This window comes from Carcharodon carcharias, chromosome 6 (assembly GCF_017639515.1).
Source record: "Carcharodon carcharias isolate sCarCar2 chromosome 6, sCarCar2.pri, whole genome shotgun sequence".
NCBI lineage: Eukaryota > Metazoa > Chordata > Chondrichthyes > Lamniformes > Lamnidae > Carcharodon > Carcharodon carcharias.
The window spans coordinates 58119400-58135437 of NC_054472.1; the positions used below are offsets into that span (position 1 = coordinate 58119400).

Consider the following 16038-nt stretch of genomic DNA (forward strand, 5'->3'; position numbering starts at 1 on the left):
AGTTATTGTTGAAATGTCGTTTCAGGACACAATTTAACTTAGTAATGCTGAATTTAGAGAGGAAAGTGGAAAGGAGTTAGGGAAGCCAGAAAACTAGACACGACTGGTATACTTGTGAGAGGAAATTTACCTGGGGAGAACTGGTATACGTGAAAAACTTCGGGGAAGGACCAAAATGGTTACCGGGTGAAATAAGTGCAGTGACTGGACATCTACCTTACCATGTGGAGGTGGAAGACCGGATCATCTGTAAACATGTGGACCATTTAATGAAGAGAGAGACAAATCATCAAGATTTGGTTCCACCAGTGATCATGACCGGGTCTGTGTTTCCTACTGAGGATATTCAACCCAGGACTGACATGTCTGATGTTCCAGTAAGAGTTGAGGATACAGAAATGCAAGTGCCCACCGAAGCACCTGATGTTCAGACAATTCCGGAAAAGGAGGTTCCTGATAAAGAATCTGAAGTTGTGGAGCTGCGATGTTCCACATGTAACAGGAAACCACCTGAAAGACTGGACTTGTAAATTCCTTACTCAGTGTAAATATTATGTTGTCTTGAAAAATATGTACTTGTAAATATAATATGTATAGCTGAATTAAAGGGGGAGGAATGTAGTAATTATGGATTTATTTAGTGTGTAATGTACCTTTAAGACTGATATTTGTTAAAAGAGATCTGTAGTAACCAATAGGAGGGTAGCACAGGCTACCTCAGCAGTCTGTGTAGAGATAGAGTTGGAGTTGAAAACACAGGTGTAGTTGCTGCTGAGTATACTGTAAATAAACTTAATGTTTCCACCCAAGAAGTGTCTGCAGATCAACTCTATCATTAATAGTACAACTCAGCCACCCCACAACAGGCAGGAAGGCCATCCATGAGCCTTCGCACCCTAGACTTAATCGGGACATAGGCAGGAAGGTGACGGGCTGCCCAACCAGCATGCTCCCATCCAATCAAATGACCGCTGCTTCTAAACTCGCTTCCAAACAGTGGAGGGAATTAAAGTCCGCCCATTGTTTCAACACCCCAATAATCTTATCAATTACATTTCATGTGACAGCCTGGCTTTCATCAAATGCATGCTACTCACTTGTGCATTGGGTGTACACCAGAATCATGTGGTGAGTGGATGGCCCTCATTGCTCATAAGCCACCCTCTGGCAACTCAAATGCAGATGCTAAATGAACTGTCCCAGAATGAAGGCATCAAGACTGCTGGCATTAACCTGCAAGACACACCGAGCATGGTCACATATCAGCTGGATATTGAGGGAATGTAATTCCTTCATGTAGTGCAACATCTCAGAATTTACGTGCAGTGTTCATGAAGTGACATATGTGTAGTCATTGGCCTGGTGCACCATGGGGAAGCCTGCTATGCTAGGAAGCCATGTGCCTGTTCCACCTGCTTCTCTCCGCCAAGACAGAATCAAATATATTCAACTGTCTTTGCATACAGAGCCAGAATCATCTCCCTTACGCCACAATGGATGATGTACTGGGAGATGTTACAAATATTGCCTGCTCCAGCCTAGAAGGAACCTGTTGCATAGAAATCCTTGGCCATGGTCACCTTCACAGTCACTGGCAATCCCATTCTTGCTCTGCTGTGAGGCTGCAGGTCTACGTGCCACAACAGTGGCAGATTTCAGTGAACATTTCCTTGGTGAAGTGGCGATTTCTGACACACTGTTCCTCACGTAGGTTGAGGTAGAACTGTTCCGCAAAGACCCTCGGATGATATGGCTTCATGCTGAGAGCCCTTCTCCTCCTCCTGTGTATTGCCTCTGCTCATTCTCCCTGTCATGCTGTAGGCCAAGGGGGATACAAATTACTGCACACATGACTGGAAGCAAGGGAACTGAGCAGAAACTTTGAAGTCAGAGCCAAAGCCTTCAGAACACCTCACAGCATGCCCTGTAGACTCCAGCAACTTTAAATAGCAGCACAACAACCAACCACTTCTACAAACTCAGAAACAGCCAATAGAATTCAATCAGCAACAAACCTGAAACTATTTCAAGATCCTTTATGTTGATCATTGCTTGTAGCGGGAATAGGCTTGAGCTGGGGGATCTGGGGCTGTCCTTTCTACTACTGAACACATGCTCAACTGTACAAATTAAGAAGGGGTGTTAGTTGGAGCATTCAGCTCAAAAATGGCACCACTGCCACCAAATTAGTGTTACACACTGATACAATCTGCCCACTCTACATACTTTGCAGCACACACGCTGGCACACACAGCATCCGCACTAACACCCTTACCAAAATGGCGTCCAAAGCGCTCAGCACCAGAAGTGTGCCCACACCCCATATGCTCCTTTTTGGCACTGATGGCACCAAAAGATGAGTGCTATGCAACTGAATTTTTAGGCCCAACTATGGCCTAACTAAGGTTTGATATAATTTTAAATTAACTTCTCATATGTTCAAAAGTGTTTCTCCAGAAATTAACCCTGTGCTTTGTTAATCTGTGTTGCTATTCTTAATGATTATTGAACACATACCTTTGCTTTTGTTCCCCCATTTAGACTCTTTTTTTCAAAAAGTATGTGCCTCCCTTATTCCTGCTACCAAAATGTACCACCTTGCATTTAACAGTATTGATATTCATTTGTCATTTACACACCTTTTCTGTATGTTTATAAACATTTTGTATGGTCTTGATACTTATGAGCACTGAAATATTTTAGAGATTTTTCATATTGTTTGTTCAAATATCTCTACCATGAGGCCTGACCATCGAGAGTTAGAGGGCAGAATTTTACATCCCATGGGCAGGTGGTGCCCGACTCAATTGGGTGTAAAATAGCGCACAATGACGTCGGGCGAGTGTCCCAACGTTATCACGAACTCACGCGATATTTTGATCATTGGGCCCGCGCTAGAGTCAGCAGTGCACCCGCCAACAGTTAAGAGGCCTATTAAGGCCATTAATTTATTAATTAAGAGAGATATTTCACTGCCTGTCCAACATTGGTGGGTGGGTGAACCAGCCAGGAGGCCTTTACATTTTTGAGGAAACCTCACCCGCGTGTTGACCTTTCAGCTAGGAAATTTTTTTAAAAATTAAAATGTTTTAAAAGAATTCCCATACTCTATAGGTTCATGTGAGAGAATCTGATGTGAGGACATTTTTTTCAGAATTTCAAACTCCTTATTTTTGTACTTAAAATTCTTCAGCTCCCTGAGGCAGCACTCTGCCTTCAGGCAGCTTTCATTGCGCGCTCCCCAGCGCCTGCACTGACTTCAGTGCTCACCCTCTTCCCGTCCCCACCCCGGCAGCGCTGAGCCTTTCAGCATGCGTTTAATGGCCAATCAGCAGGAAGTTGCAAGCCGATCCCTGGCTCGCCCACCACGCCTGCCCGACAACCCAAAAATTCTGCCCATCGAGTTAGATAATTTACATAGAGCTCCTGATATATTAGACTCAGCTCAGGACACTTAATGCTATAGAGAAATAGTTCTGTAAGTTGCTGGCATGAAAGCATCCCAGTTGATTTTGAAACAGCAGTGTCTTATCAATGCCATGGACATGGCATAACTAATTTTCTTTCCGTACTAATTTTCAGCTTTCCTTGCTGATATTTAGTTCCATGGAAGACAGCACGCCTTCCTGTACTTCAGCCAAATAATCAATGTATAAATACCAGTATGCCACTATTAGCAGCAAGTTGCTCTAGGTTGTTCCACTGTACAATAATCACAGTGGAGTGCAATCCTACTCTCACCCAATGACTACCCAAATTAATTTCCAGGAGAGGTCCCTAAATAGCAAGCAGATGTAGGAACCCTGGCTGATATTATCCTGCCTAACTCCAGAGCCATATGGACCTCCAACATCCTAGGTTTATGCCTAGAGTATGTCAAATTATCTGTTCTCAGCCATGAAAGTGGAAGAGGTACGAGAACTGGCCCTTGGTTATGGAAGGGATAGCAGCTAATGTTCTGATTGGTACCCGGTGATGCCCTGTTGAAAATGTGTGTGCGTGGATGTTGTGTGATTAGACTCAGTTATGAATGGTCACAGTCAAGAAACCTACAAGCACTCATAATCAAGTTTCATAGATAGATAAAGGCCACTCTGGAAAGTTACTGAATAACATCTGTTGCTTTAGTACTGCATCCCAGGATGGAGGAGAGGAGAGAATACACAACTGAATAAAAAGTCTAATCTGTTCAGTAGAAAGTTTAATATGGTGGAACTAACAACTCTTTATTTTACTTTTCAGCTTTTCATTATATCCTTTTTATCAGTTCCACTGGCATCACAGCAGATTGGTCACATGGAGCTGGAATCCGTCATTGCTCCTATCTATCAGCATTGGGATGATGAATTGGCTCAGTATCACGTATGTGAGCAATGCCCTCCTGGTACCCACAGGAAGACTCACTGCAATGCAGAAAAGAGGACAGAATGTGCACCTTGTCCTGACTCACACTATACAGAATTCTGGAACAACCTGGATGAATGCCAGTATTGCAATGTGTTTTGCAAAGAGTATCAGTACACTAAACATGAATGCAACAGCACTCACAACCGTGTCTGTGAATGTGTCAAAGGTCACTACTTTGAATTTGAATTTTGTCTAAAGCACTATAAATGCCCACCAGGATTTGGCGTGAAGAAACTTGGTAAGCAGATTTAATATTTTGACTTATACTCTATGAAATATTCAATTCCTTAACTTTTTTTCGCAGGTTAAAATGTATTTTAACACCAATCTTCCCTTTAAGATTGTTGCCACATATGCTATTTGGGGTAAGCATAGTTTGAATCACAAAAGTCTCCCTGACCACCATCAAAGTTACACTGTGATCCCAGAGCAAATAGTGTGACTCAGAAGCGATGAGCTGTCCTTTGTAAGTTAGTTTTTATCTCCCCTCCTCCACCTCCATGGCACTGCCACCTCCAGCCACCCAACCAAAACAAAAACACACATTAGAAATGATTTGCCAACACTCTTTCTAACAGTGAAATCTTAACTGAATAGACCCACACAGAAGCGGAAGAAGATGGACAGAAGACATGAAGGCTGACCCCCAGTTCTCTGACTCTTCTCTGGTTGTAGGCAGTGAGGAGCAGGCCTCTTTCCTGGAGGAAGGGAGGAAGAGGTTAGCCACCCAAACAAAGCAGGCTTGACTGGAATTTGCGGAGGCTGTCAATAGCAGAGGTGTGGTGCCCAGGACCTGGACTCAGCGCTCAAAAAAAGGTTACTTGACCTCACTAGGTCAGGAAAGGTGAGTGGCATACCACTTTCACTCTCTGACTTCCTTAGCATCCTCCTGCACAGCACTACTCTGACTGACACACCTTGTAGTTCCATATGCCTTTTTCTCCAGGCACTCCCTCAAATCTCCACCTGAACAGGGAACATTCACACTCACCCATTGTCTTCTCACACCTGCCCTCAGAGTCACCCACCACAACTGTTCTCATTCCAAACTCTCCACACATTCCACTTCCCACATACATAACTCAGCTTTCTTTCACTGCAGGAGAAAAGAGCAAATAACACCAAGGAGAGACAGAGAACCAAGGGTAGACCTGCAGCCCTTTCCAGCCTGACTGCATTGGAGGAGGATGCCCTTGGAATTGGCAGGGTGGCACACACACTCGATATTGGTGATGGAGAGATGGGGGTGACCCAGAGACCTGGTGACAGCATTAGATGATGCACTTGGCACTTAATAGCCACTCAAGTCAAATTGATGACACCACTGACTGAGATGTCATGATATTCATTATGCTGAGTTTGGACCCTTTCTCAGTATCAGTACTAAATCATGTCTTTTAGCCCCCATAAGTTCCTCAAGGGTGATGGAGGAATTGATGGGGGAACAAACCTCAGAAGAGGCCAAGCACTCTGAGGATCCACTATTACATGAGTCCTGCGTGTCCTCCACCAGTGCAGACACACATGGGTCCTGCATTACAGCTAGATAGGTTGTCATATGGTGAGGAATACAGCACATGTGAACAGGAGCAGGAGCTGGAGACAGGGACAGCAATGGAGTGTCCCCATCGGAGAATACAGGACCCTCCAAGCTCTGTTCAACTGGATGTAGATCCGATGTCAAGTAGGAGAAGGGAAGTTATGGAGCAGCAATGGGAAATGTGTGTGCCTCTGTTGGCATTTCCAGAGGTAGTGCACACTAATGGAGAGAGATTAGAGGAGTCCATCTCTAGCATCAGTGCCGTGATGTCTCAAGCATTTGCGCTGAAATCCACCTCGATGGAAAGAATGGCCACCTGTATGGAGAATCAGATTTGGCAGGCCACTGAGTGTATACTGATCCAGACTAATGGCCTGTACATCTGGCTGCCTTCTCACACAGGATGGAGCAAAGCCTCACCTTGTTGACTCAATTTCACTGAAGTGCAGCCAAGTGCTCTCCAGTTCTTTGCTATCAGGTGGACCGTGAAAGGAGGATGGAGAAAGGGCACAAGGTAATGAGGACACTTCTCAAGGGGGCTCCCACTTCTCATTGCTTGCCCCTGCCCCCCAGATGGAGCCACACATGTTGCATCCTGCCCCAATGAGCATGTCTACCCCTGCATGGGTGCAGCTGGGACATTCCCAAAACCCAGGGGACATCCTTCACAGATATGTAATGTCAGAGAGGAGTGGATTGAGCAGCCTGCTTCAAGCTCAGCTGAAACCACAGTGGTTGTACTGTATAGGAGTAAGGGGAAATAGAAGAGGAAGATGGAATCTCGCCACCCAAATCTCTGCTGGATTGGCAGGACCATTTTTGGGCCTGGAACCTGACTGTCTGAATGGTGTGCTCTTTATCAGAGAAAACCAATTGAAAGGTCATCTCCAGCATCCAATTAGAGAAGGCGGGCAGGATTACTGTCAAAGAAATGATTTCTAATTAAAGGGACACAGCATGAGTAAAATAAGCTCACCAGCAATTGGATTCTTGAGGAAACAGCAACCACAGGAATGTAGAGGTGACCTAGGAAGGCTGCTCCCTACATCACTCATTCTTAGCTGGGTGCCTGCTGTGAGAGCTGAGGGACTGCAATGAGGTGAGCTCTCCTAAGGGTGGGAGGAAGAGAACAAGCCCTCCAACTAAACAGGCATGAATGGAAGTGACAGAGGAAGCCATCAGCCTGAGTATAGGCCCTCCAACCTGGAGACAGTGCAATAAGAGGATCCAAGACATCAGGAGGGCAGGAAAGGTGATGGGGCTAACACTTTCAGGTTTCGGTGGGGCCTCTCCAGTACCAGGCACCTTGACAGCCATTGGCAATGCATGCAACACCTGCTCCACTGGGAAGGAGGCCTTGTTCAGGAGGCCGCGGATGTCAGCAGTGGCCTGTCATGAAATCCTGAGCCTCCTGAGGCACTAGTGTTCAGGCAAGACGAGATAGTTGATTCTCTGCCTGTACGCCCTGTCTTATGGGTTTCACTTCCTCTATCTTGATCTTGGTGTCCATCCCATCTGCTCTTCACCCTCAGCAACTTCCATGCTATGGTGAAAGCTGGCAAGAGGAAAGTAGAGCTAAAGGTGAGTGAACTGCTGGACAGGTGAAGTGTGTTACAAGAAGTTGGCAATCACCTATCAAGCAATGAAGGAACTCTCTGAGAAAGAATTGCTTTGAACAGCAGCCTCCCACCTGCCCATGGCTGCAGCTCTTTAGTGTAACTGATAAAAGCCTTCCCAGCTTGTCAGTTTTATTGAAGAAGCTCTTTCCATCATGTGCACACTTCGGTGACTCTGGTGAGCTGTTGTGGGTCAGGAACAGGTACCATGCCCGGAAAATCTAGGATTTAGGGCTAAAGCAATTGCTAATTGGCTTCTTAGCAACCTCAACAACTCTCCAATTACTTACCCAACAGATCCAATACAGTTCCCTGCTCACTTTTAATGCCACCCCAGGCTACACCAGAAGAAGATGGGATCATTTGGGATCCTAGCCCAATGCCAATTTCCAGAACTTTCCTACATTGCTTTTGCCCATACCAGTCTCCAACAGCTTGAGAAAATTCACTTAATAATTGCACAAAATAACTGCAGGAGTTTTGCTCTTGTTTAAGGTTTGCCATTCTCTTGCATTTTGTGTTACCTAATGTCAATCAAAATTTTATGTGATTGAAATGATGATCGTTTCCTGCCAGTCTGAATGTTGCAAAAGACGGGCTAATTCATATAACTAGATACAACTGAAAAAAATAGAATTAGCAATGTTGTAAATCTGGAGCAACACCAGAAAATATTAGAAATGCACATCAGGCCAGTCAGTAACTGTAAAGAGAAAGAGTGGCTTATTTCAGGTATAACCTTCTGCCAGAACTGAAAGCTGGAAGAAAAGCAAATATTTTAGTACAGCTGAGAAAGAAAGAAGAAACAAACTCTCCGGCTATAAAGAGTAAGTTAATGAGTTGATCCGAAGACCTTAAAGAAAATTGTTAGAAAATGCAAAAGATCATGGAGTGTGCAAATAGCTGGCATAGTGAAAAGACAAGGCACAGGTGTAGGACAAAGAAAAAGCCCCTTGACATAATATTAAGCTTGACATTCAACCATCATGCCTTTGGGAACTAGGAAAATGTCAATGGGAGAGATGCTTGATTGTCAGTATTAAACTTTAACATTAAACTTGCTGAACTTGCCGTGCCAAGAGGTGAAAACAAATGCTATTGACAGAAACAGCTGAGATAATACAGGCCAGGGAGAGACACTAATGTTTTACTTTATGAAGACTCGGCCTTGGATTGAGATAAGGTGAAGCACAGTGTTCCAACAACATATTTTTCTGGAAAATTGAGTAAAAGCAGCTTCACATAATAGAAAATTGCAGGAGAAAGCAGATAAAAAATGGGCAGCTTTCTGGACAGATTCAAGCCATGATTTAAACAAAGCCCGCATAACATAATTGGGTATTGTGCTTTTAAAAGGAAGCTTCATGGGGTGATGTGACCTATCAATATTACTATACGAATCCCATCCCCTGAAAAAGACATTAAGTGTTGAACACTTCAGAAATCTTTACCGCAGGAGTGTAGCCAGTGCTACAATCAAAGGATTGAGTTCTCAAGGAGAGAGCCCAACTGATACTCGGGATAAGAGTCTACAGCCACGGGGTGATTGTATGACCAGAGTTAGATATTGGTGAAGTATTACTTGCTGCCAGTAAAGTACATATTTGAGCATTCTGATGTTAGTCATTTGCTGGGAACAGTAACAAAATAGCTTCTTCTTTTATTATTATTTTCTTTTCTGTTCTCTTCTCAACCTGTTAAATCTGTAATCATCTTCTATCACTATTTTAATTTTCCTGTAATCATTTCAAATCATTTTAAATCTGTCATGATGGAAGCAAATAATGTAACACCATTAAGAATAACAACCTTTAGGTGAGCTATCAATTTGTTCCCTTATAATTCACGGACCAAAAGAACAAGAAGGAAATGAGGGTTTTATAAACAATGGAAATTCTTACAGAGGTTCACATAAAGGAAAAGACAATGAAATGGGGAAAACTGAAAAGAAACAAAATAAAGAGAGAGAACAGAAGAGAGAAAGAAACACCATACAGGGGGTGGGAAATGGAAACAGAGGATGGTAGAAACATGCGGCCAGTCTCAAAACAGACCACCCTTCCAGAACTGCACTTCGATAAAGATTGTTCACATGGAATATCTACCCACCTCCTCACTACTTTTTACATCATTAATCCAATTGGTAATTAATTTATTCTAAGATAAAAATATTATTTCCTGTGTGAACCTCCATTACATTGAAATGAAGATTCATTGCTTTGCATTTTACTCACTTTTCTCCAACTGAGCCTCCCTCCATCCTACTTCATCCCACCCTATCAGCAAATTCTTCTATTCCCTTCCCCTTCATGTAGTTATCTAGCTTCCTTTTAAAAGCTTCAATGTTATTCACATCAGCCACTTCCTGTGGTAGTGAATTCTACATTCTAACCATTCCCTGGGTAAAAAAATTCTATGGAATTGCATATTAGATTTATTAAATGATGAGAAACATTATCAGTATTACTTGATGCTAATGATTATTTACATTGCTGTATTAAGCACTGTGGACTTAAGACAGTCAATTATGCAAAAGATTGTGGTTTTTGTCTATATATTTATGACTTCCCCTTGTCTCTTCAGGAACTCTATATATCAATACAGAGTGCATGAAGTGTCCAAAGGGCTTCTTCTCAATTAACAGGTCTGCCAACCAACCCTGTCAAAAGCACACAAATTGCACTGCACTGGGCTTGAAACTGATTCTCCAAGGAAATGCATTTCAAGATAACGTGTGCCAGCCATGTCAAAACAGAGATGATTCAAGCTTAGAGTGTTCAGACCCACCAGTAAAGAAAGGTAAATATTTGTCTCCATAGGTGTATATAAAATAGCACTTAATAAAATTTTAACTTCTGGATAGTTTCATGATTTGAAATGTTGATAACTTTGTTTAAATCTTCATCTATTTTAGCAGAAGCTTATTAAAGAGTTGATGGCACTCTTAATTACAACTGAAAATATTAAATAACAAGTTAAGATATTCACTTAATTTAAAACCAACTAGTCCAACATAAGATATGTGGCACAGCCAACAAAACTTAATTTTAAGTGAAGAAATTTGCTAGTCTACCATGGTGCAAAATATTTACAGGGCATGCAGTCTGTGACCGCAAATTTTGATTTTCTAACAGAAAAGATTGGAAATTTACATTTGTGCTAGGGTGAGTCTCCAAACAGGACATGCGAGTTTTGTTTTATTTTTAAAAAAATAGTCCAGAAAGGTTCATAAAGTTATTAGCCCAGTTTTTAACATGTTACACGATCCATCACATAATTCTTGAATAATTGTCCATCTAATTGAGCTCCTCCGTGGGGACAACATTAATTTCTGCCCCCTCTTTCTGGCTGAAAATGGTGCACAGAAAGTATTAAACTCAATGGCCAGGGTTTTCCATATCTGCTGGCATCGGGCATGCTCACACCCGACGCCAGCAGGCATGTCAGCGGACAATATGGTGAGAAGGCCAAAAATCAGTTTCACGATGTTGTGAAACCAGTTTACGATCATCTGTTCCACCCACTGATGGCGGGCTGCGTTTCCCGCCATCAGATGTCAGGAACCTCATTGTAATACATCTACATATCATTTCAAGCCCAGCCCGCTGGAATAGTCCCCCTACACTGGATTGTCCGCACCACTCTAATGTGCTTCACAACAACAATATAAAAGACGTGCACTTGGCGGGTTGCACTTTGAGGGGTCTTTGGAGGTGAGTGCACAGCAATGTGGCAGAGCGCTTGCCCAGGTTGCCAGTTGGGCTTTAAGGCTGTAGCACATTGGGGGGAAGGGAGTGGCACAAGGGCTGCCCTGTGGTTGAGGCATGTGGGGGTGGGGGCAAGGGCTGCTCTGCAGTTGAGGAGCATGGGGGGGGTGGTGTGGAACAAGGGCTGCCCTGCGGTTGAGGCATGTTGAGGGGATGGGACAAGGGCTGCTGTGCAGTTGAGGCATATTGAGGGGGTGGGACAAGGGCTGCCCTGCAGTTGAAGGTAGTGCACAAGCACATGAGGGGTGGTTGTGGGGTGGGTGAGGGAAGCATTAGGGAAACCTTGTATAAAGTGACCATTCCTCTGCAGCTACAACAGTTCAAGCACAGCCACGTTGATATGATTGGAGTCGGGCCTCTAGTTTATCTGTCCACTCAAGCAACACAGAGGCATCAAAGTGCCACCAAGTGCTCCAGAGCAGTTCACCCCTTGGGCACAGACTGCAAACTAATGAGCATTTTTGTGGACTGCAAAACAGATGAGGCAGGCATGCTTTGTAGGCCCTCATAGCTGCTAGATTTGTGGAAAGTGATGATGACATGCAATGAGGAGACACTGTAGATCTTTACATTGCATCTATGAACATTTGACTCCTGTCTGACTTATGGCAGTGCACATGCCCTCAGTGATAATGTTCCGGTCATGAAGACTCCCTAACAGTCACTCGATTGCAGGAGGATTATGACGGCATGCAGTGAGGACACTCCATAGATGTTCACATAGTCCCTGAGAATGTCTGACTCCTATCTGTTCAAGGGTAGCTCACTTGCACTCCGTGATCAGGGTCATATCATAGAGACACGATCATGAAATTTTAATAGCATCTGATCCTTTGTCTGCCTTTAGCATCAGCATCAGGAACACAATGTCACTGGTCACAGATGTTGACGAGATGGGGACCAGCCCTACCTTAAAAGTGCTGAGAGCAAATAGAGAGAATGATTGAATTCTGTGATGCCTGCCTAGGACATTCTGGCAGCAATGACAAGCACCATCGAGGTGCAGGCATCATTAATATGTCCAGTGAGTGTGAAGCCAAAACAACATTTTAGTCTGAAGGTTACACACTGCACAGGGAAGAGACCTGGACTCAGACACATGCCTTTAACTTGTGCAGAAAGGTTTCATATCTGAGTGATACGAACACTGCTCATCAGAACAAGGAGCCATAGGCAGGGAGACATTCTAGGAAGTTTATTGACAATAGTGAACAGAACATACAAGTGATTAACACCCATGCCCAGGCTGTGAAACTACATCCTCTTAACTTTCCTAACCCAGCCACTATATCTTGGTGCTCCCCTGTCATCCACAGCAGAGATGGAGACGACCTTGGCGGGCATCCTCTGGGGGGCTGAGACCTGGAGGGCACCAGCCTGTTTTCAGACTCCTGCTCTGTAGCAGTGGTACCCGCCTCAGCCTGTGAAAGTGGAACTGCTGAAGTCACAGAAAGAGGGAATTTTGATGAGCGGGAAACTCCTGGAGTCACCTGGATGAATGGCCCTGGGGGGTACACCTGCTAATCCTCCTCCCTATGAGTGCCCGAGGACCCATGGCTGACTCCTTGAGGAGAAGAGGAAGCTGGAGTGATGTCAAGCTGCCCTGCACCCCTCTTGTGTTGACTCTTTTGGAAGCCAATTATGGTGTCAGCGATGGAATTAAGCCCATGCTGCAGGGCAGGAGCCATGTCCTGGACCAAGGTCTCCATAATGTTTGCCATCCTACCAGTGTTGACCTTGGTGCATTGGCGTGCCGGCACTATCACCTCAGACTGAAGGAGGACAGACCCCTCCATCGTGCCTTGCAACCTGACGAGTGCAGTGGACATCCCCTCCTGATGTTCCCGAGCTTGCCTTTGCAGCTCCAGCAGCTGAGATATGATCGAGTCCAAAAAGTCATCATCTGACTGGGACTCAGCAAATTTCTGGCCTCCAGCAGTCCTCCAAGTGCCGGATACCTGGGAAATCCTTACTGCCACCTACTGAGTATCAGACATTGTGATGTGCTCACCAGATTATGATCCCGAGGTTACTCTAAAGCTCGGTCCCACTGGGGTGTGTGTCTCTGTGCTGGTGGAGGGTGTGGGTGAAGGTGTGATGGGATCTCAAGAAGGGTCCTTCCAGATTCCGTTTCAGAGGTTTCTTCAAGGCTTGACTGGAGGCCCTGGGTCGTGAACTCTGTTGGCTGTTTCCCAGATGTGCCTGCGAAAGCAAGGGGAGATAATTAGTGCATGGCAGTGGCCTGTGAAACAGGACACGTCACTCACGGCATGGTTGTCTGATGGATGTTGCACCGCTGGATCCTCACTTGGTAGAGCAGCGCCGACCTCACCATCAGCACAGGAATGGTCCAGATCCTCGTCAGCAGCTGGATGGCTCTATTTTCAAAGTCTGTGAGGCATCAGGCATTCCTCCACCGGCCCGCAACTACCCCCTCTTGTTGTGTGCCAGTTTGTCCGGCATGAATAGAGATGGAGAAAGTGTAAGCAGGACACCTGCCAGGCCAGATGTTAAGAAGGGCTATACGGACTCGAAACTTTGGCTGTTTCTCTCTCCACAGATGTTGCTAGAGCTGCTGAGTTTTTCCAGCATTTTCTGTTTTTGTTTCAGATATTAAGAATGCCTGGCATCTGTGGGTGCTGAGTGGTCCTATGGATGGGATGAGGACAAGGAAGCTGTGTGTGAGAGTGAATGGTGATGTCCCTTGAACCAGCAGTGAATGAGGGCCCTGTGGGTGTGTGATGGGTATGTGAGTGTGTGAGTTGAGAGTGATGAGAAGAGAGACTTACTCTGGCCGTACGGAGGAGATCATTGATCCTCTTGCGGCACTGGGTGGCTGTCCTATTTTGAAGATCATTGGTGCTGACCAAGCCAGATTAGTGATTTTGCTGTCTATTCTGCAGCCAGAGCGGGAGTAGAGGACATCACAGCGAGCCTCCACTGTGTCCAAAAGGCGCAGGAGGAACGTGTCATTGAACGTGGGGGCTGCAGTCTTTTTGCTTTTTAGGGCTATGTCTTCTTTGAAGCAGTCTTGAGCTGGGAGCACTGAGATGTGTGCGCACGCCTGGACTTTAAATATGATGCCCAGCATGCTGATGTGGTGAGGTAATGGCACGGCAGGTGAATGAGAGCCTGCCCACCATGGAAACAGTTTGTTTCCCCGGAATGGATAACTAATGCGACGGGTTTGGGATGAATCGGCATGAAAAGCCGTCATTATGGCAGGTGGTACCTGCTCACTTAGTGCCCAATGAGTTAACTTATTAATCACAGTCACTTCATTCCAATCTGATGAAATTTTCTCCTCGCCAAAGTGATGCTTCCTGCCATTGGCTTTTCTAGGGAGTGTAACTGAAAAGTACAAGTCTTGGTTCGACAATGTCATTGTTGACACAATGTTGTTTTAATGAGGACTCAGAGATTCATTTTTTATTCCTTCTTAATCTAATGTCAGCTGAAGATGCATAGCTGGAATGGCAAAGTTGCGAGCACATCTTTATGGGGTAAAAATTTCAAATATGAAATTGATTGACAGCATAATTCTTGATAAGTTTTCTTATTCTCCTTAGAAATTGCGCTCTGTGACCGTGCAGTCTTTAAATTTGTCGCCCGTCAGAAACTGACTTCTAAGCAGTTGAAAATACTCTTGGAGAATTTACCTGGGAAGAAAATCAATACACAGCATTTGGAACAGGCTGAGGGGACAAATGCAGGCCAAGTTCAAACCTTCCATCTTCTGAAACAATGGAAAATTGAAAACCTCCACTTGGATACTGTGAAAGGCCTCGTGCATGGCCTGAAAGAGGCCAACGTTCAGAATGTTTACAAAAAGCTATTGGGCAGGCTTCGAATAAACAGAAGTGCTGTGAATGCATTAGCGTAGGAGGGAAGAAACAGTGTGTGACAGGACAGCATCAAATTTAGCATGATTGTTTGCTGAGAGTGACACAATGCAGCATTTAAACTATTATGAAAAACATACTGTTTTGATGACATAGTGTATGTAAAGTATGTGTCAGGGTTAAAACTGAATTCTGATTGCCTGTAAACTGGTGTCAGACCCCTAAGCTACACAAATATGCAACAAATCCCTGAACCGCTACTTGATCTTATTTACATGAAGTTGATAATCTTATGTCTACTGATGATTTATAACAGCTACTAGGTAGATTGTCTGCAAAAAAAAAAATAACATTTAGATGTGATTCTTTTTTGTTGATATTGTGCCGATCGAAACAAAAAAGAACAAAATTAATCATCAAGCAAAATAAACTGCCAATCCCTGCAGGAATACCCTGAAACTGAGCAGACGCACATTGTCATGAAACAAATTTGCTGATTTGTTTACAAACCAGTTTCAAAGATGCATTGGCAGTTTTGTCTGCCAGCCCAGGTGACGCATTTTCAGATTGTGTTGAGAAATTTCCTGACCTTGATGAATAAATACCAATTTAAACATTTTCTGCCATTGCAGCATCTGATCTAGGGATGTTGTCATCGAACCTGTCAAACTTGACAATTAGGCAATTAGTTCCCACTTCACATGCTTTCCTGTAAATAGGTTGCTATCTGCAACAAAGGTACATCCAAAGAGGCAGGGGCAGCTAAATTTATTTATTAACAAAGTGCCTGTAACCCATTAGCATTAATGAACACGAATGTGTATGTTTGTCTGCGTTTTAGTACATCAAGAGCCAAAGCTCAATGT

General features: G+C 44.2%; 2 protein-coding genes across 2 annotated transcripts in view; one reads left to right on the plus strand and one right to left on the minus strand.

Annotated features, from left to right (window-relative positions):
• Positions 1 to 1119, minus strand: part of colec10 (collectin sub-family member 10 (C-type lectin)) — a 131304-nt gene extending 130185 nt beyond the window's left edge. Inside the window, exon 1 of the mRNA XM_041190006.1 lies at positions 1098 to 1119. Coding sequence (XP_041045940.1) covers positions 1098 to 1105 — 8 coding nt within the window. The 5' untranslated portion in view covers positions 1106 to 1119. The remainder of the gene's footprint in view (positions 1 to 1097) is intronic.
• Positions 1120 to 3873: 2754 nt separating this feature from the next.
• LOC121278798 (tumor necrosis factor receptor superfamily member 11B-like) lies at positions 3874 to 15213 on the plus strand. The gene is made up of 4 exons (XM_041189251.1): positions 3874 to 3912; positions 4243 to 4645; positions 10147 to 10362; positions 14900 to 15213. The coding sequence occupies exons 1-4, from the start codon at positions 3874 to 3876 to the stop codon at positions 15211 to 15213; spliced, it is 972 nt and encodes a 323-aa protein (XP_041045185.1).
• The last annotated feature ends 825 nt before the right edge of the window (positions 15214 to 16038 follow it).

Bases quoted from the DNA above. Each gene is read 5' to 3' on its own strand.
- LOC121278798 (XM_041189251.1), top strand. From the start codon at position 3,874: ATGTCAAATTATCTGTTCTCAGCCATGAAAGTGGAAGAG. The intron at 3,913-4,242 runs GTACGAGAACTG...TTTACTTTTCAG, and splicing joins CAGCCATGAAAGTGGAAGAG to CTTTTCATTATATCCTTTTT. The intron at 4,646-10,146 runs GTAAGCAGATTT...TTGTCTCTTCAG, and splicing joins ATTTGGCGTGAAGAAACTTG to GAACTCTATATATCAATACA.